Raw genomic sequence first — 22,277 nt, forward strand, 5'->3', positions numbered from 1 at the left:
TTTGATGGGTCGGACACCCTTTCTTCCATTTAAAGGTCTATTGTGAAAAGTTGATTGGTGTGGGGAAGAATGAAGGGATAAGAATCAAACTATTTAATCGAGTTTGAGTGGAAAAGCTTTTGAGTGGTATTCTAAGCAAGATACAACCAAATGGCGACTTGGGGATGACTTGGCAAATGCTTTGTGGATCATTACAAGTTTCATGTCGAGATCGCTCTAACGTAATCTCAATTACAAAATTAAAGAAGAAGTCAACCGAATCATTCCGAGAATATGCTATACGGTGGAGGAAGAAGCATCAGGGTAATATGGAGGAAACGAGAGATGGTTACTTTCTTCATTCGTGCACTAGAGCCGAGTACTATGAACGTTTGGTGACAATGGGCGGAAAAACTTTAAGTGATCAAAGCCGGAGACATGATCGAAGATGGCATCAAGAAGGGAGAATAACAAGTCTAGCGGCATTGCGATGCTACTAGTAAAGCCATACAATTCGGGTGCTCTCGGAAATGGAAAGAAAAAGGAAAAGGAAGCGGCCGGTAATGGCTCCGGAAAGCACCTATATACCACCATCAACAACCTCGGCCATTAAGCTCTCCACCCACAATATTTCCATCTTCATCACATCCATACAACCAAGTTTTGTCATCTTACCAACCTTAATCACCACAAATTTCATACCCCGTCTACAACACACAACCAACATACTGAGCTCCATGACCACCAACATACCAAGCTCCACCACCACAAGTTCATCATCCAAACAATGCACCCACACCTCTCCTAAATAGACCTTTTCACAATTTTACACCGTTAGGAGAGCTGTTTTTGAAAGACTGCAAGCTTCAGGCTTATTGTATCCTGTGGAGGGTAGAATTCCAGATCCACTGCCTAGAAGTTTTGATCCCACTAAAACATGTGCATATCATTCGAGGGTAAAAGGCCATTCCAATGATCGTTGTTACGCATAGAAACACAAGGTTGAAGATCTTATTGAAGCAAAACAGATCATGGTCAAACAACAATGAGGCACCAAACGTGGACAACAATCCACTCCGACCAACATGGAGCCTCGATATTCACATGGAAATCATAAGCTTGGGACTTTTAAATATGAAATCATCATCATCATCGAAATCCTCATAGAAACATTTTCATCTTTAGCATCGTCATTCATATTATAAAAACATGTCCGTTGTTGTTGTCATAAAAGCTTATAGAATCATAAATCTTTGACTCGAAAAATAGGGACATTTTGGAAAACATTCATGGATTATCAAGAAAGAAGTCATGCCTTTGAATCATGAACTCTAACTTTTGGAAGTAAGGAGGTTATGAAACATATATAGGGAATTATAACATTGGAGTTTCTAGAAATAGGATCATCGTCATTATAAAACATGTTTATCTTTAGCATCATAAGAACTCTATTAATCATGAATCTCTAGCTTTTGAGAATAAGAATATTCTTGGAAAACATTTATGGATTCACATAAAGGGATCATGGAACATTTGGAAAACACCTATTGAATTCATAAGAAAGAAATCATGCCTTTAGAAGAAAGTTGACTAAGCCTTAACATACCAAAGATAATTCTCGGACTTCTAACTTACTTCCGTCTGATTCACTTACGATCATTCGTAGCCTCATAATCTATATATAAGACCATTCATACTATTGTTAGGCTCACCATCATAGGCCTTTTAAACCCTTAATTTAAATCCATTTAGAATGCCGAAATTGGCAAGATTCTCCCCTGTTTATATGTCTAGCCCGAAATCACAATCCAATAACCAACAATAACAACAATAATACCAACATCACAACAACATTATCAACACCAATAGGCTCCATAAAACATCTCACACGATGTTTTTCAAGTTTCTCAACTATCCAACTTATTATACGACTATGTAATAACTTTATCTCCATAAATAAACTGAAATTAATATTAATAAGGAGAGATTCATACCTTATTCTTTCTAGAGCAGCAATAACTTCAATATTTACTTTGAATATCCAAGCCAATTCCAACGCAAGACAAAATTATAATCGTGACTACACGTTATCCGGATCTCGATTAATACTCCGTAACTTGAAATCTCTCAAAATCCTTGCTTTTATGTTATATATATGCTCTCATATATGTGGCTGAATTTTCTAGAGCATTTGGAAAAAAAAAATTGTGAAGAAAAAATGGGGTTTTGCCCCTTACATAGGGTCGGCAAGTCGGCAAGATCAGAAGAAGGCGCACCGCTCTACGCCTCGCCGAACTTGTAACATCCATAATTCTCTATTCCGATGTCGTATAGATGAGAGGTTTGTTGCGTTAGAAACTAGACTCGACGAACCTCATTTTAAGCTTTTGAAACACCTTAAAACTCCCCATATACCTGGAGATATACCCCTCCAAATTTGACCCAAAATTCTGTCCTTAATTCTTCCAACTTGTTCCAAATTTTTGACAAACTTATTTTCGTTGATTTGCTTGGTCCCAAAATCTTCTAAAAATCTGATTTCATGATATTTATCACTAATCATACTTGATAACGGTCATGTCCTTTGGTTCCAAAGCTGTCCTTCCTGGTTATGACTTACAAGATCATAATTCATCCTTTACTTAAGCCATATACTTAATAATGTTTCGTTCCTCACACTCCAAAGTTGTTTTACCTAGTCATAGCTCGATATACTTACATTCAAATTTAATCAGTGCTTCTCCGAGGTACGGGGTGTAACACTGAAAGTGCGGGGTGTAACATTCTTCCCCTTTTAAAAACATTTGTCCTCGAATGTTGATGTAGAGTTCGCTCTGAGGTAGATGTCAATGTTATTACCTGTATTTGTCGTATTTACTTTACTTACTTGCAGTCTACCTTGCCTATTTAAAACGGAACTTATCCGAGTTACGCAGTTTATCCTTCTTTTTTTGTAGCCAAATTTACGCTCGTACTCAAGGTCGTCTCTTTTCTTATTATCTATCTGTCTACTAACTCTTTATGCCTTATCATTCTCATTGTCTCTTCAGCCTTCTTTGTTTACATTCTTGTATGCCCTTTCATCAAGATTTACCACATACTTTTATCCAATTTTGATCCCATCTTCTTTTTTATTCGAAATTTTTGTTCTCTTCGATCTCCACGTATCTTTCTTACGTTTCACGTATGTCCCGTGCCTTTGTCTTATTGTTTACTTATTCTTATTCTTCCTCCCTTTAAAGATAACCTCAAGACTGGTCATATTTTAGCATCCTTTTGCTTTCTATAGCGATCGAATTAATCTTTCGGTACTTTATCTTTCAACTAGTGTAACACAAAATGTCTCGCTTAATTCTCGTTTCCTTCAATGGACTTCGGCACTGGCTAACTAACGGTAATTCTTGTACTTATATCAAAAACATCTCAAACCTCTTCTTTAATGATTCCTTTCCTTCAATTTACTCTTAAAGTTTCGATCCTTAGTTCGGCTAATAACTTAGGGTGAATTCGAAATTTGTCGAAGAATAACCAAGATTTCTAGTCATACAGCGAATTCGAATCTTTTCATTCTTTCCTTTGTCTGTAACCTTCATTCATCCCTTTTTCCAATAAGAGCCATCATGTTGCTTGTTCCACGAGGTCTCATTGTCAGCCGCTTGTTCCAATCAAACGTGATATCCTTTGATCATTTCCTTTGGGGTTCTCCTTCTACTTTTAACCTTTGCCCGATTCTCACTTAATAAGTCTTTCCCATAGTTTGACGCAATTATCTGTCATTTCGGTTTATCAATCAAGCGGATATCTTAATTCCTTAAATGTCCATCTTCTTTATTTATATCCTTGAATCCTTTTCCTGCGATCTTATCTTCATCTACTTCCATGGCTTCACCTTCCGTTGACTTAGTCCCTCCTATTTCACAGCCTTCTATTTCTCTACTAATGGGCAACTTTCTTATTTAGTCATGGCACTTTTCCTTGCTTGCTTCTCTAGTGCTACTTTAGATTATGCTCTTAGCACTAATCGATTTTATATACATATCATTCCATCTCCTTTTTAATGCTTTTGTCGAACTCCTTAATTCCTTACAATGTCATCATAGTTCCACTTATGGTAGCGCGCAGTACGGCTTGCAATAGCATTTCCTTGCCAATGACTTATTATTCTCATTAATTACTTTACCTCGGGTTACTCATCCAATGCGCCAAAAATACCATAGCCAAGGGATCTATATTCAAATGGGACTCCATTCGACCCATACAACAATCCTCAGCACCATTTCTTATACACTTGTATACAACATTTTCTTATCATCGTTGTTATCCCCTATCACAAGATTATACTTACAACATACTAATGATCATATCTCAAGCTAATCCACTATTCAAAATATTTTCAAATCCATATTTGAATCTTTCCTCCAATTTCCTCTCCTCCAATCTTAACATCATTACAAAATAACTCATAAGCATGAGACTAAAATAAAATCTTACTTAATTACAACTTCCTTTCAATATGAGTGTGCTTCCCTCTTTAAGTCCTTGGCTCTCCTATACCGGTGCTAATTGAGACTCAACTAGCTTCCATCCTTCTTCAAATATTTATTGTCGTCCCCACACCATTTTACTAGCCATTTCATCGGACGGTTATTTATATGGTCTATGACATATACTCTCACGATTTGATATAAACGGTGACTTATGATTTCACATTGTGACAGAGATGTTTTCTAGTCTCGTAGTACCGTCATGCTATCCATAGGCATATTGTCTTTGTTTCGTTTGACGATCATTGAAATTCCTAAAAATATTCCTCTTTAAAACTCTCACCTCTTCGGTGCTACGATTTCTCTCTTTACTAATCCCATTGTCCTCGATACTTAAACTCGGTCACTTGTATGCCTTCTCACTTCTTCTCGTTACCTTTTTGGGGGTACGTTGCGCATATTTAATTGTAACCAAAAAATTCTACTCGGTACGAGCGATTCGATTAATCATAGCCCGAACACAATGTATTGCGATGACAAAACTTAATTCCTTGATTTTCTAAACCTTTATTATCTTGCCATGCCTCCGTTCCCATGTATCTTTCTATAATATAAATGCATTTAGTCCATTTCCATTTTTTTTTTTTAGCACATCCTTCCTATATTAGTTCATCTCGAATTTAGACTCCTTCAAGCCAGTACGTTTCCTTCTTCTGTACTTGGGAATATTCTAATTCGTCTAAGAATATTCTCATATACCAGTAACATTCAAGTATTGACCGTCTTTGGTAGTCATTTAGCCGACCCTAGCAATCCTTTAACTTCTCTAGTCCATATAATGCCGGAGTTACTTCCATCGCATGGGTTGACTTATTTCTCTTTTGTTAACTGGATTCTTGTATCAAGTCATCCATACATATTGGATACAACTCAAACCACTTCCTTCCTTCATGCCTAATAGTCCCCAGGTTAATGAATCAATGGTGACATCGAAATTCGTTAGGCTCCTAATAGTATGCCCGACTATACCATGCTCCTTCAAACTCGCAATTTTCCTTCATAGCTATCCTTTCCCCGCACTTTGAGATTCTTCTTACTCTTGGTTCCCGATTCGAGTTGAGTTTATACCATACCAAAGAAAAGTCGATACTCTCTCTCATTCATTCTCACGATTCGTCCTTTCTTTAATTTGACTCATAGTGTCCCGTAGTTTCTCTTAAATAATTATTTGTATCATAATCATGCATCATAATCCTTCTAATATCCCGCCGATTCTCGTTCTCATCATGAAATTTTAGTAAAATACACCCTTTTCTTTCTTTCTTCCTTCATTTATTTCTTGTTTTCCTTTACGATACCATAGCTTGCTCGTATGTATGTCTATTCCTCGTATATTTGTCCTGTTTCCTTTATAATCGCATCTCTATTCCAAGTCCACTGTCGTATGCCATCACTGTCTACCTTTGGCCAACCTTACTAATTTATTAAGCTTCCTCTTATCGTCACCGATCACATAACTTCCTTTAATTAATTTATAACCGCGCTTTCTCGTACTTCTGTCCTCAAGGTCCTCCTTGGTTTCCTTTACTCTTAAAGGGATCTTTCCTATTTACCACTTAATATTATCTACCTGGAAGTCTACAGAACGTTCCACTATGAGTACAAACCCATCTTGATATCGTATATATATATATATATATACACACACTTCTAGGGTGGAACTTTCACGTACTCGTTAATTTCCTTTCCCATATCAATATCTCTTTGTTATCACTTACTAACCAATCTAATCTAATACTGTATTTGAGTTCCTAATGTCAACTCTCTTTATGTTTCCAATAGGTCTCAATCTCTGAAATCTCGGATGCAACTCATTCCACTTTCTTTAATTACTAATCATTTTTTTCCCTCCAGGGTTTCTCCTTTAAATTAAATTAAGATCATTCTAAAACTTCTCTTTGAAAGCGTCTCGTAGTTATCCCTTCAATCATGACTTACCAACGGCTGATGGTCACATTTTCCCTTTACTCTTTCTCTATAAACATGCAAACAATTCAATTTGTAAAAATTTCGGCAGAGTTTCCTCTATAATTCTTACTACCTCATTCCTACACACAGCCCAGAAAACACATCCAATGCCCCATAGAGCAATCACAAATACCCATAATATCTTGCTCAAGTTCTTATATCAACATCTATCCATATTAATAAAACAGGAAACATACCTTTCGAATTAACTACTTCAATTCTCAGCAATTTCCTCGTAGCGGCATAATCAACTGCTTATCCATGATCAAAACATTTGGATTAGGATTAGGGACATCATATCTTATGATTTAGCTATGGCACGATCTAAGATAAGAAAGAAAGGTCAATGGTTCCTAAATGCCTCGTGCCCTCTTGTTTATAAGTGTGGCGCGCTTCACACCCATAAACAAGACTCTCTGGACACGGCTCGTAGACATTCCCGAGGACGAATCGCTCGATACCAATTTGTCACACCCCTATCAGGAGTATGATGGGCTCCGACCCATAGGCCGGGAACCACCTGACTTATTCGTTACTTTGAACATTATAAATCATAACTCAAAGAACACCTGCACGCAGAAAAAGCCCAATATAGAAATATCCGATCATTCAGCACATATGTTCATATGCGGACCGACAAGGCCGCCACAATATAACAAATATCATAAAGCCGGCAAGGCTAACAATAAAGTATCAAGAGCTCAAAATAAGGCCGACAAGGCCACCAAAATATTATACAACAATATGAACCGGTTGAGCTATAAAACATCTAACTGTACACACACGTCTACGAGCCTCTACATAGAATACAACGATCATAAGGATAATACCAAATACTGCAGCTCCGAAGTAAGTGGAGTGCTCGTGAGAATCCGGCCGATAGAACACCACGGTCCGATCCATCTCCCCGCCTACCTGTGGGCATGCGCGCGCGTCCGCGAGAAGGGACGTCGCATTTAATAACATACCGAGTATGTAAGGCATGAATAACAACATAATATAGATATGGAAGGTAACATGAAATAAGAGAGATAACATGTACATCTGGATGCCTCATAAGGCGGATGTCATGCATGCTTAGCCTTTAAAAATAACATTTCTATACATATACATAGTACCATGCCTGGCCATTAAGGCTCGGTGTCATATATATAGTATCATGCCCGGGCATTAAGGCTCGGTGTCATATATATAGTATCATGCCTGGCCATCTCGGTGTCATATATATAGCCCGGCCATTAAGGCTCGGTGTCATATATATAGTATCATACCCGCCATTAAGGCTCGGTGTTATCATCATTAGCCGCGTCCGGGGCGATATCATAACATGTTCACACGCGGTGTTGCACATCTACATGTGCCATGCCCGACCGACTATAGCGCGGCGCGGTGTGCGAAAGTACATATATATATATATATATATATAAAGCATGCATGAGAGCCAAATAAAAGCTACGACTCTATCGGAGTGACGTAAGGTCGGTAACCTCCGATTAATATTATGGAGCAATCATCATCGCTATATCTCCACCAAGGAACAATTATTATAAGGTGAAGTCAACAACAATGAATAAAATTAGAAAATCACGAAAATAACTCAACATTCTTATTTTCACATTGAAATCATAAGCTTGGGACTTTTAAATATGAAATCATCATCATCATCATCATCGTAATCCTCATAGAAACATTCTCATCTTTAGCATCGTCATTCATATTGTAAAAACATGTTCGTTGTTGTTGCCATAAAATCTTATAGAATCATAAATCTTTGACTCGGAAAATAGGTACGTTTTGGAAAGCATTCATGGATTATCAAGAAAGAAATCATGCCTTTGAATCATGAACTCTAACTTTTGGAAGTAAGGAGGTTATGAAACATATGTAGGGAATTATAACATAGGAGTTTCTAGAAATAGGATCATCATCGTCATAAAACATGTTTATCTTTAGCATCATAAGAACTCTATGAATCATGAGTCTCTAGCTTTTGAGAATAAGAATATTCTTGGAAAAAATTTATGGATTCACATAAAGGGATCATGGAACATTTGGAAAACACCTATTGAATTCATAAGAAAGAAATCATGCCTTTAGAAGAAAGGGACTAGCCTTAACATACCTGAAAGATAATTTCTGGACTTCTAACTTACTTCCTGTCTTGCAATTCACTTACGATCATTCGTAGCCTCATAATCTATATATAAGACCATTCATACTATTGTTAGGCTCACCATCATAGGCTCGTCTTAAACCCTTAATTTAAATCCATTTAGAATCGCACGAAATCGGTAAAAGATCTCCCCCGTTTATGCCTAGCCCAAATCACAATCCAATAACAACAACAACAACAATAATACCAACATCACAACAACATTATCAACACCAATAGGCTCCATAAAACATCTCACACGATGTTTTCCAAGTTTCTCAACTATCCAACTTATTATACGACTATGTAATAACTTTATCTCTGTAAATAAACTGAAATTAATATTAATAAGGAGAGATTCATACCTTATTCTTTCTACAGCAGCAATATCTTCAATATTTACTTTGAATCCAAGCCAATTCCAACGCAAGACAAAACTATAATCGTGACTACACGTTGTCCGGACCTCGATTAATACTCCGTAACTAGAAATCGCTCAAAATCCTCGCTTTTATATTATATATATGCTCTCATATATGTGGCTGAATTTTCTAGAGCATTTGGGAAATTTTTTTGTGAATAAAAAATGGGGTTTTTCCCCTTATATAGGGTGCCAAAGTCGGCATCACTGTAGCAAAGATCGATGCACCGTAGCAAAGGCGCCTTTCTCCGCCCGCCTAACTTGTAACGTCCATAATTTTCTATTCTGACGTCGTATTGATGAGCGATTTGTTGCGTTGGAAACTAGACTCGACGAACTTCATTTTAAACTTTTGAAACACCTTAAAACTCCCCATATACCTGGAGATATACCCCTCCAAAGTTGACCTAAAATTTCGTCCCCCTCCTTAATTTCGCCAACTTGTTCCAAATTTTCGACAAACTTATTTTCGTTGATTTGCTTGGTCCTGAAATCTTCCGAAACTCTGATTACATAATATTTATCACTAATCATACTTGATAACGGTCATGTAATTTGGTTCCAAGGCTGTCCCGGTTACGACTTACAAGATCATAATTCGTCCTTTACTTAAACCATATACTTAATAATGTTTCGTTCCTCACACTCTAAGGTTGTTTTACCTAGCCATAGCTTGACATACTTACATTCAAATTTAACCAGTGCTTCTCCAAGGTACGGAGTGTAACACTGAAAATGCGGGGTGTAACAGTTGATTTGCAATATTTTACAAATAGATTATCTTTTGAACTTCAAGTTCACATTGATTTGTACGAGGATCTAAATGAGACAATGACAAGGCATTCAAATCTATACAATGCATTCCAATCTACTCCTTTTTCAGCTGCTTATTTTCTCCTCCTAATGCTGGGTATATTGATTCATCAAAATGGCAATCAACAAATCTTGCGGTAAATAAATCTCCAATTATAATGGGAAGACTTTAATATAGGTTCCAAATATTTTATAATAGAAGGAGATTCATACCCAACATATATCCCCAACCTTCTTTGGGGACCCATCTCTGTGCGTTGTGGTGGAGCTATTAGAACATATACCGCACATCCAAATATTTTGAGATGGGAAATATTCGGCTCCTGACCAAAAGCCAATTATAATGGGAAGACTTTATGATAACTTGTCGGATATTGTATTAACGATCCTCACAAGAGTTGTTTCATGCAAAATAGCGTGACCCCATACCGAAACGGGAAGTTCTGTTCTCATAAGCATTGGTCTAGCAATTAATTGGAGGCGTTTGATTAATGATTCCGCTAGACCATTTTTAGTATGAACATGAGCAACGGATGAACTCGTTATCCCGTTGATATACTATAATCATTAAAAGCTGGGATATAAACTCAATCGTTATCGAGGCGAATTGTCTTATATTGCATATATCTACAGTGTTCTTAATCTTATTATTTGAGCAAGTAAAATGTCAAATTGCAAGTTGATGACCATCTTGAACTAACTCTATTAAAACCATATAATATTTAATTGGCGTGGTGAATGGACCCACATACATCACCCTTTATACGGCGGGATTCAACCCCCGACTTTAATTGTTGATGGTCTAGTAATTAATTTGCCTGAGAACATGCCGACATCTTGAATCGAAGAAGTAATATAAAGATATTTTCAATCTTTTCATCTCATTTGTAGTCTCAATATGATAGCCATTTTGGCCCATGCAAATATGTAACTCACAAGTACTTTTTGAGACTTATATAAAGATACAATATCATCATTTGTAGTCTCAATCATTAATTAAATTTGTTCAAATTTGTTCCCTTGATAAGAATAAGTTAGCTTTTGGTAATAGCCTTCAATTAATCTTGTACTTCTAGATATTGTATTAACATTGGCTTTTTTCATTACCAAATAAGAGAAGTATTTCTTATCTCTTAAAATAGCATGCGTTGTAGCACTATCTATACGACATAAATTATCTTAATTGATCTTGGATCCAACTGATGACTGGGGAATTTCCATATTCTTCATAAAAATAAAAGGTACATTATAAGGAATGTGAAAACAAACAACTTTAAGAAACTGCACTAGAAATGTAGAAACTAGTAAAACATGATGTTTTAGGAAATATAAGGAAAACAAACTAGTGACAAACATAAAAGCAAACAACAATTTTTCTCATATTACTATTCCAAAACTTCATTAAGTCATCGTTAAATGTAAATCGGTTCTTCGACACGTACGACATATACCTCACTTTCCTTACCAACTTTCGTCTCCTACTTCAAATGTCTTTGGAAATCTTAATTAGGGCCATTAAATACTATTTCTTACTTGCCCAAACATCATATACATCATACCCTTTGTTATTCTATTCACTTGAGCTAAGGAAAATTTTCCGAGGGTGTAACAATAATACTATTCCCAGGTGAAATGATCATCTTCATATAAAAGACTTCTAAATAAGTAATATTTTAGAGGTTTTTAAAACCATCATCTTTATAAGCAAGGTTTTCCTCAACATCATTATGTTTGTTTGAGGGAGTTGTTTCATCATCATTATTTCGAAAGGTCAAGTGTGCCTCCACATTATTTTCTCTCCCTTTGAGAGAGGCCTGATAAAGCTTGACAAAATGATCGGGGGTAGGACTAACACGTGCCCAACGATCTTTCATACCACATCGGTGGCACATATTAACTTTACCTCTTGAAGGATTATTTTGAGAACCCTTACTGGTCTCTTGTTTATTCTCACCATGCTGGCGATAATTATGACGTCCCTTTCCACGTCCACGACCATGGCCATGACCACGGTAATTATTTTGCCTTCTTTCAGGCTTATCATAAGCTATTTCTGCATTCACTTCAGGGAATGAAGCAGACCCAGTGGGACAAGATTCGTGATTTTCATTAATAGAGTATTATTCTGCTCAGCCACAAGAAGGCATGAAGTTAAATCATCATACTTTTTGAACCCTTATTCACGGTATTGTTGTTGTAGCAGCACATTTGAAGCATGAAAAGTGGTAAAAGTTTTCTCTGGTAAGTCCTCATAAGTGATAGTTTCTCCACACAATTTTAATACGAAACTTACTTGATGGACAACAGAATTATAATCAGTTACAGTTTTAAAATCTTGGAACCGAAGATGCATCCAGTCATATTGAGCTTTCGGTAATACTGTTAGTTTTAGATGTTCATATCGATCCTTCAAATTATTCCACAATTCAAGTGGATCTTTCACAGTTAAATATTCAGTTTTTAATCCTTCATGGAGATGATGACGAAGGAAAATCATAGTCTTGGCTTTATCTTGACTTGATGCTTTATTTCCTTGTTTAATAATATCCCAGAAGACCTTTAGCATCAAGGTGAATTTGATCAAGGACCCGCTGATAAATAATTCGGGCTTCCGTGATATCAAGTGCCACAAATTCAAGCTTTGATAAGTTCGACATAGGAGCTTAATAAAACTTAATTTTGGCGGAATTTGATTGGAGCTTCGTGCTGATAACGTATTGTAAAATAAAATTGTGTACTAAAATTAAAAAGCAACAAAAAGGCACAGAGAGAAAGAGAAAGCAAGAGAAAAAGCAAGGAGTAGTACTTTTCTATTTTTTTAGATGTCGTTTTCATTTACAGAGCATGGCTATTTATAGCCTAATGAAACTTGGGCAGAGGAGTTGCTACAGTGATAGCCAACATGACATGGAATCCACATGTCATCCATATTTGTTCACAACAACAACTATATTAAACATCTAGGCCAAAGTCATAGATGGATCTTTCGATTTTCCATGTCTAGACCCCCAACCGAAACGTTGACCATCCTCCACAGCCATTTGAACCCCCTCGTGAGTGGGACACGTGTGAAGGCTTTAAACGGGCGTGAGAGACCAATTTTTTTCTTTTTTGAATTTTTAATCATTAAAAATTAATTTTAAGAAAAACTCTATTTTAAAATCTATTTAAATAATTAAAAAAAATTGAAAAACCCAACCCATCCTCTTAGCCCACTTCACCACCGCCACCAAGCTCCTCTACAAGTCGCCTCCTCCTCGCCGTCGCCGCTTTCTTTTTTTTTAAATTTTTAATCATTAAAAATTAATTTTAACAAAAACGCTATTTAAATAGATTTTGAAACGCGGCGGTGGGGGTGCCACCTAAGGCGGTGAAGTGGGCTATCGGAGAGGATGGGTTGGGTTTTTCAATCTTTTTTAATTATTTAAATAGATTTTAAAATAGAGTTTTTGTTAAAATTAATTTTTAATGATTAAAAATTTTAAAATAGAGCGTATGGCGGCGGCGAGGTGGGCTATAGAGAGGATGGGTTGGGTTTTTCAATTTTTTTTAATTATTTAAATAGATTTTAAAATAGAGTTTTTGTTAAAATTAATTTTTAATGATTAAAAATTTTAAAAAGAAAGTGGCGGAGGCGGAGGAGAACGGCGGCAGTGGCGGCGGCGAGGTGGGCTATGGAGAGCATGGGTTGGCTTTTTCATTTTTTTTTAATTATTTAAATAGATTTTAAAATAGAGTTTTTGTTAAAATTAATTGTTTTTGTTGACATGACTTATTTAAAAAAAAAAAAAAAAACGAGGTAACATGACATGGCTCCGTGTCATTGGTCTATTTTTCCATGTACAAGTGATACGCGTGTGCCAAGGGTTCAAATGGCACATTTTATCTTATGTTCGGGGGTTCCACATGTCATTCCATGGAAAATTTGTTCACAACAACAACTATATTAAACATTAACTAAGAGGGAATACATAAATACCCAAGATGACACATTTTTTTAATAAGACACTAGTTTGCGGGGGTCACCATGACCCCCCCTGAACAACTTCAAAATAGTATATATTCACCCTTTTTCGATCAACCCCAAGTATAAGCAGATCTGTGCAACTCACGCACCAATCATCACTTGGCACGTGTCAAATTGATTTTTAAATTTTTTGATTTTTTATTTTCCTATTTGATTCCTTTTCTTTCTTTTCTTTTATTTTTCTTTCCCCCCTTCTTCTTCACCTCAACTTCTATAGAAGCTCCCCCCACCTTAGCCACCCCATCACCACCAATTCTACCACAGCACCACCGAAAGTTGCCAAACCACTGCCAAATAATTAAAATTAGCACCAAATCAAATCTGAAATTTAAATCGACGTCTATCCAACTTCTTACCCCCAAATCAAATCTCTTAACCTCACCACTTTCAACCTCCATTTTTAGGAGGGAAAAAAATTAATGAACCCAGCTTAAAAAAAAAAAGAATAAGATAGAAAACAAAAGTATTGTTTTTTTCAAACCGGCCAGAATTGGAAGAACTACCATTCCATCTCCAATCAAAATAGCATTAACCATCACCAAATCAAACTTTGAAAATTAGAAATCACCTTCAAACCACCATTCCATCTCCAATGACTTACCCCAAGCTCCATAACAAAAAATCGAAGCAAAAAAAGACAGAGAATAAGGATGATTCGGAAAAGTCCATAGAAGAACTATCTTGAAGAAACAGAGGAAAAAAACAAAAAGAAAAAAAAGGGTAACCAATTGGGTCTTCTTAGTGAAGAAGATAAGGAAAAAGAAAATATTAAATAAAATAAATAAAGTAAAAGGAAAAGGTATTTTTAATGAAACAAATGCTGAAATGAATTTAAAAAAAAAAAAAAAAAAACTTACCTCACGCGCTATTGGAGAGTGAATACACTCTATATGCCACGTGGGCTCATAAAGGGGTGATAAATCCACTGTAAACAAGATTAAGGGGGTGTTAGGACCGCAAAAAGTTAGGTATGTATTGAAAAAGATATCATCTCCAGGGGATATTTATGTATTCTCTCCATTAACTAATTAAACTCATGACATTTATTTATTAGTTCGCACTTCGCATAAAATTCTACCAAACTCAAAAGGACCCGCCACTCTCCTAGCTCAACACAACACAAAACTCGTTACGCAGCAAAATGATAAATTATTTACTCACCTCCCATTTTCAATTAATATGTGTCACTGCAAGACACCACATGCTAGTTGCTACCTTGTTCACAATACTGTTTGGAAAATTAAAGGTATCACCACAGAACAAGTATTAAATCTGTCAGAATCTATAGAAGTTGAAAATAGAAGGATACACCTAAAACTTGGTTTCTAATACACTTTTAAATACAACAGGATTAAACTATCATTCAACAACAGTCTAATATAAACAGAAGCATACGCAAGATTTTTTGTAAGCGATGTTGATATTTAAAGAAGATAACAAGTTGAACAAACTAAAGGGAAGAATGAATAATTTTTTGATCGTTAAGGTCTTAAGTTTAGCTTGACTAATCCAGTTAAAAGTTGATTAAACAAATTTAATGTCTAGCATTTATACAAAGTGAATCTTGGTTCATTGGTTTTGTTTGATCCTCTGAGGAAGGGTCCGCGGGTTCGAATCCACTAAGAGCTATTTCGATTCTCGCCAAGAGAATGCTACATAACATATGCATTTGACCAGCATGCTGTGGATTACTTTGTGCTAAGCGGTGTCATTTGATAATATGTGTATGTATTCAGGTTATTTCAGATCACACACACACACACATATATATATATTGATTAAAAATTTTGACGAAGCGTTGTCGGATGACACCTCTTGCCTTCAGAATGTGTTTTCTAAGAATGATGAATCTCTTATTACTATTGCAACGTCAGAATACATCTTTCCTAAGAATATGAATTCTTATCCGGAGCAGTGAAATCGGAGCCTTTTCGAAGCCTTAAATTTATGTGTCGAATATTAATAGCCTGTTTGGTCAAGTTTGGAAGGGCAAAAGTGTTTGTTTTTTCCAAAAAGTGTTTTTTTTTTAAAAAAAAAAGAAGGAAGAAGAGGTATTTGGACAAGATTTTAGGAGAAAATAAGTGTTTTTGAGGAGTAGCAAAAGTAGTTTTCATAAGTTAAAAAAGTAGTTTTTCCCCAAAAACACTTTTTTAAAAACACTTTTGAGAAAATACACTCAAAAACATTTCTTAAAAGCTTGACCAAACATTAATTACTGCTTAAAATTATTTTTTAAATTATTGCACAAACACAAACTACTTCTCATTAAAGGCACTTTTTTGAAAAATACTTCAAAATAATTTAATTTTAAAAGTTTGGCCAAACAAGCTGTAATTAACTGACACCGAGTGGTGGAATAAAATTTATCACTTAGTTGCATTCATAAAAAGCGACTTTTGTGTTGGGTTGAGTTATGAATGGATTGGATCCTTTTGAGGTAGATCAGAATTTTATATAGATCAATAAATAAATGTCACGTGTTCAATAAAATTACATCAATTTGTTGTAACCATCCAGTGGAATAAATATTTACCCTAGTTTTGACAATATTCAAGTATACCCTTATTTGGTACTCTCGCGGTAAAAGTATTTTAAAAAAATATTTCTTTTTTGCATTTGAAATTCCAATGGTTACTTTTTCAAATCCGTAAAAAAGCTCACTGTCATCACCCAATATCAAAAGAAAAAGAAAACACTTTCCTTTGGTGCAACAAAAAATTTAAAAAAATTACTCATATTCATTTTCATCTTGCTGCTTAGTGCAGCAAAAAATTAAAAATAAAATAAAATACAAATAATGGAAGTGGCAAGTTCTTCTTCTGCTGCGAAAATAATAGAGATCGCCGACGATAACGATGATAACGACGACGTTTTAGTAATATTTGAAACCTCAAAAGCTTCGAAGAACAAAGGCAAAAAGCTTACTGATATTATTTCAGTAGAAGAAAACTTGTATTCAAAACCTAGCTCTAGTGGAACAAAAAAGGTGATGATTGATCTTTCTGAAGAATACCCAGATGATGATATTCAGTTTTTGGGTACCCAATTTGTACAAAATTCAAATTCAATTCTCATAGATGATGATGATGATGATCATGATAATTTCACTTGTGATATTTGTGTTGATGAAAAATCTCTGAGTGAAGTTTTCAAAATTATGGGTTGTTCTCATTCTTATTGCAATGAATGTATGGCTAAGTATGTTGGTTCGAAAATCCATGAAAATATTTCCCGTATTTCTTGTCCTGTTTTTGGGTGTAATGGACAATTAGAGCCATATAATTGTCGTTCAATTTTGCCTAAACAAGTGTTTGATAGATGGGGAGATGTGTTATGTGAGGCAATGATTTTGGGTTCTGAGAAATTTTATTGTCCGTTTAAAGACTGTTCTGCCCTTTTGATTATTGAAAATAGTACTAGTAGTAGTAGTGGGGATTTTGTTGTCACTCAAAGTGAATGTCCAGAATGTAGAAGGTTGTTTTGTGCGAAGTGTAAAGTTGCTTGGCATTGTGGGATTTTGTGTGAAGAGTTTCAGAAATTGAATAAGGATGAAAGGGAAAGAGAGGATTTGCAGCTTATGCAACTTGCTAAGGGTCAAGAATGGCAAAGATGCCCGAGGTGTCGGATATACATCGCGAGGTCCCATGGTTGTGCCCAAATGCGATGCAGGTTAGTTATTTCTTGTTTGGATGTTGTTACACATCGTTTCATAACATAATATATTGTATTGTATTATATTTTAGTCTATTGTTTTGACGAATAGTCGAATACAATGTTTTGGATACATTATATCTTTCTCGTCGTTACATAATGTAACACATCAACCATTTGAAGCAATATTATTTTAAAAAAAGTAAAATACAACAACAACAACAACGTATCCAGTACAATCCCACAAAGCGGGGTCTGGGGTGGGTGGAGTGTACGCAGACCTTGCCCCCTACCTTGGGAGGCAGGGGCGGAGCTAGGTAGGGTTGAGAGGGTTCATCCGAACCCCCTTCGGCGGAAAACTATATTGTATATACAGGGTTCAAGTTATGTTTTATGGGGATATAGTTGATGCTCGTATTCGGGCTATCAAGATCGACTAAATGAGAGTGTGGCTGACATGGTAAAAGAACAATGAACCCCTTGGCTTCTTCGTATATTTACTTCTTCATATTTTTTAGTGAAAATAATTGCTCCGCCACTGTTGGGAGGAAGAGAGGTTGCATCCGAAAGACCCTCGGCTCAAGAAAAACAAGGATAAAATATAAATAGAATTATTAAATAATAAATGAAGGCAAAATGAGAAAGACAAAAAAGGTAATGACGCGATCTGACCAAATCGGTCTTTACATAATGATGGATTTAACAATACAATAAAGTTTAAGTAGCAATCAAAACAAACATTATGTAATACGATACGCTACAATAGGTAACAACCATCCAAACAAGCTGTTAGTTTGTCTGGTTTTCTTGTTATCTGTTTGTCCCGGGAGATTTGTATGATCAATGATTTGTAAGCTTAGACGTTTTAAGTGAATGGTACAGTCAAACCATTAATCCGTAATCATATTGCAAATTATGTATATGTTCTTTCATGTCGTTGTATGAGTTCTCTGCTGCAATTTTGTTCTGGTTATCAGAAATAATAGAGTGCCTGTGATATACGTATGTATGTGCACAGAAATACTTCATATTAGCAAACCGAGTTGCAGTATGAACCCAAAACTGTAGAGTCACAGTTCAAATAAGTAATTACTATCATAAAGCTGCTTGATCAGCAGTACGATTTCCCCCCCTCCCCTTTTCTTGTGTGCGCCAACTTTCTTATTGTTTACTTTAAGTTGGTGTTCCACAAGATCTTCATTGCTAATGTTCTTTTTCATATTAAACAACAATAGAGCCGATAACTTGGATGCTTTAATTCCACTCATGGGCAACATGGTCTAATGCTGACTTTATCTCTATGTAGTCAAATTCTGATACATCATTGTTTTAACATTTGCAGGTGCGGATGTGACTTTTGTTACAGATGTGGAGCGGAGTCATCTAATCACTACTGCAAACGCTGTGGTACTTAGCAACGTATTTGCTTAAACTTATTAGTACTATTCTTTCTTTTTCTGTTTGTTAAATATGAGTCCACTATGGATGTAGCGCTCTGTTTAGAATATAATCGTGAGTTATACTTAATGGTCTCTTTTCTCAATTTTGATCGCGTATTAGGATTAGAACTTAATTGGATCTAGTGGTGAATGCATGGAAACATGTCCACAAATATGTATCTATATATATATATATAAGTTCACCATTACTGGAAGATTGATCGTTTTGTACAACAACTATTATATGTCAGTCTCAAACAAAGGGGTTGACTATATGAATCCTCACTCTTCATTTAAGGTCATATCATAAGATAGATTGTTTTGTGTTTGACCAAAAACAAAAAAAAAAAAAAAAAAAAAAAAAAGACATATTGTTTGATCTATGTGTCCTCTTTTTGATCTTATGATGGAAAATGTCGTATGCCCATCAAGCCTTTGTGCCATTAAAGATATATGCGATCCTTACACTAATAGTTGACCCGAAACATTGTTGACTTTTTCTAGTGGGTTATATATAGATTATACGCTGATTGTACTCTCTAGCTATTTAGGTCAATTCTTCAAGATATATTATCTTCCAGGCAGACGGAAACTAACAGAACTAATCTTTGAGATGCGCTTTGGTATTTTCAGGTAAACTGGACAGATTGTAGACATCTCCAGGGAGGCAAAAACTGCAAATGCGCGATTTCTTCTTTTGATTTTTGCTTAAATTGTTGGATGTAGATTTTCAAATTTTGGCTTACGAGATAACTAAAGAAATAGTTGAAATCTCAACATAGAAATGACTGTCTTCTAATTGTTTGATCTTAAATTCTGCTTGTTACCTTTTGTTTGAATGTTGTTTATAAATTTGGTAGCTTCTTACCTAAATATACTACAACTATGACTTAGTTGCAAACAAGTTGGGTCGGCCATATGAATCTCACTGATCACGTTACATCATTTAAACTCGTCTTAAGCTAATATTGTATAAAATAAAAGCTAAAATAAAGTAATACAAGTTCTTTAGCTTCTTAACTAAAATATAAGGAGTTCACCAAACTAATGAATGGAAGATATATGTCTTTCATACAATAATATTCACTTAACCTTAATTAACTGGTGTATATTCTCATTCTAATTGGATCCAGTGGTGAATAAATGGAAACATATCCATAAATATGCATATATATAGTTCACCATTCTTGGAAGATCGAAAAGTTGCCGGTGAGCGCTATTTCTATTGAAATTAGCATTCACAAATAGTAAACAATGTCGACCCATATGTAAAAGAAGCAGCCCTTCAGTACGCAACTCAACCCTATGTTCCAAAAAGCACTTAAAATAAGTTCATTGACAAATTGGACTCATTGTTTTCTAGAACAGAAGTACAAAACAAATAGAGAAGTCTTTTAAGTACCACAGCTATTGCAGTAGTGATCACTTGAGTGAGCTGGCATTTGTAACAAAAGTCACATCCACACCTGCATCAATAATCTATCCTTTTTTTTTTTTTTTTTTTGCGGATTATCCTTCGAAGGTACTGTTCTTTAATTTTTGCCTTTCAAATTGTTGGTCTTTAATTTTTTTTCCTTCGCTTAAACAAGTGACCGAAAATACCCTGAGGTTCTAGGTTCGAATCCCCGCTCAGTAAAAAAAATTTTAAAAAATGCAAGGCAAAATTTACCTTATGCTTAAGGCAAACTTTGTCTTGCGATTTTTTTTTTTTTAAATTTTTTTGACTAAGTAAGGGTTCGGACGCTGAACCCAGGGGTTTTAGGCGAAGGGAAAAAATTAAAGACCACCCCCGAATAAGGGCAATTGTGCAAATTGCCCATAATCTATGCTTTATTAAAAGCACGAACGGCCTTAGAAATGTTGATTGAACTTTTTGCCCTTCATTAAAAGACACTACAATAGACAAAATTGTCATTTACTATTTTCCTTAAGTTATTATTTTTATAATATTTCATTTATGTTTTTTAAAAGTAAAAAATTTACCGTTATTTTTGGAATAACACTGAAAATCAAAGTAGGAACTTTCGTGCATCTTAGGTTTCCTTTAATGTTTAGAAGTCCTTACATACTTTGTTATAGATTTTGTTTATGTTGCAGATCGGCATAATTCATCGACAACTGGCTGTGACTTGATGATTTATTGAAAGCTGCAACTAATCTTCAATCGTGACTTGTGAGTTATGATATGTTGATAATATTTGTTCAAAAAGATGAAGTACATTGTATTAGAAAGTGATAGCCTTACTTTGGACAAGCCGTACCTACCTATTATTGGAATCCACCTTTCTGCAGGTAATTTAATTTCCTTAATCACTTGAATTTTCTCTCCAAAATTAATTTCTTGTATCTACTTGGATTAAAAAGACAGATCTTACAAAGGCAGAGAAAAATCTCACATATATTACACATTTAATTGAAGTCCTAAATGTTAGGTAGAATTGTGTGTTTATTTAATTTCCATAATCACTTAATTTTTCTCTCCAAAATTAATTTCATGTATCTACTTGGATGAAAAAGGAACGTCCCTGTTTTTATTTTGAATAAGAAATTTTAATCATATCAAGTTTACTCAGACTTTGAAGAATAATTTTGACATGATACTAATTAGAGATTTGGATAAAAACTAAAAATCATATAAGAAAATTAATTCTACTAAAAATGTTATTTTAAGTTTATAAACATATAATGCGGAATTCTACTAAATAAACATGAATTAGTGACGAAAATTTAAATAGTAGCATTCATCGCTAATCCTATTTAGCAAAAAATTAGTAACAAGTTATCAAAAAAATCATAGCTATGTATGATTTAGGACTGGATCAACAAAATAGCTAAGTGCAATTTTTTTCTCTGGAGTGTATGTTGTCAAATGAGGTACGCGCTTTGTGCATACACTAAAACTAATAATAATAATAATACATTCAGATTTCAGTATACAATTTATGTTCCTCCGACTTTTTAAAAATTCAAAATCCATGTATATATATGCAATATTTACTTTAAAAAAAAAAAAAAAAACAACAAATCCGTATAATAGGCGGACACCATTTGAAAAAATATGATACGAGATAAATATCAATTTGGAAGAGGAATAAAGTCTTAAAACCACCACTCATCTTAAACTCAGACCGATTAATGCAAGCTGACATTATAATTGTAGAGCGATACTTAAGAAGAATTTTGCATACGCCACTAACTTTTAGGGAGATGCAGTAGCCAGTAAGCACCCCCATCTTCACCTTTTTCTGTTTATTTTTTTTATTTCTTTGTTTCGTATTTCCAA

The 22,277-nt window shown here is 35.0% G+C and overlaps 1 protein-coding gene across 2 annotated transcripts; it reads left to right on the forward strand.

Moving 5' to 3' along the window:
- The first annotated feature begins 16,633 nt into the window (after positions 1-16,633).
- LOC132063248 (E3 ubiquitin-protein ligase RSL1-like) lies at positions 16,634-19,880 on the forward strand. Of its 2 annotated transcripts, none has more exons than XM_059455714.1 (3): positions 16,634-17,573; positions 18,898-18,974; positions 19,628-19,880. In XM_059455714.1, exons 1-2 carry the CDS (start codon positions 16,702-16,704, stop codon positions 18,968-18,970), a joined length of 945 nt encoding a protein of 314 aa, XP_059311697.1. In that variant the 5' UTR covers positions 16,634-16,701; the 3' UTR covers positions 18,971-18,974; positions 19,628-19,880. The 2 variants fall into 2 exon arrangements, with proteins under 2 accessions (XP_059311697.1, XP_059311696.1); XM_059455713.1 differs by having other exon boundaries at positions 18,898-18,962.
- Positions 19,881-22,277: the final 2,397 nt, after the last annotated feature.

This window comes from Lycium ferocissimum, chromosome 7, assembly GCF_029784015.1.
Source record: "Lycium ferocissimum isolate CSIRO_LF1 chromosome 7, AGI_CSIRO_Lferr_CH_V1, whole genome shotgun sequence".
Classification (NCBI taxonomy): Eukaryota; Viridiplantae; Streptophyta; class Magnoliopsida; order Solanales; family Solanaceae; genus Lycium; species Lycium ferocissimum.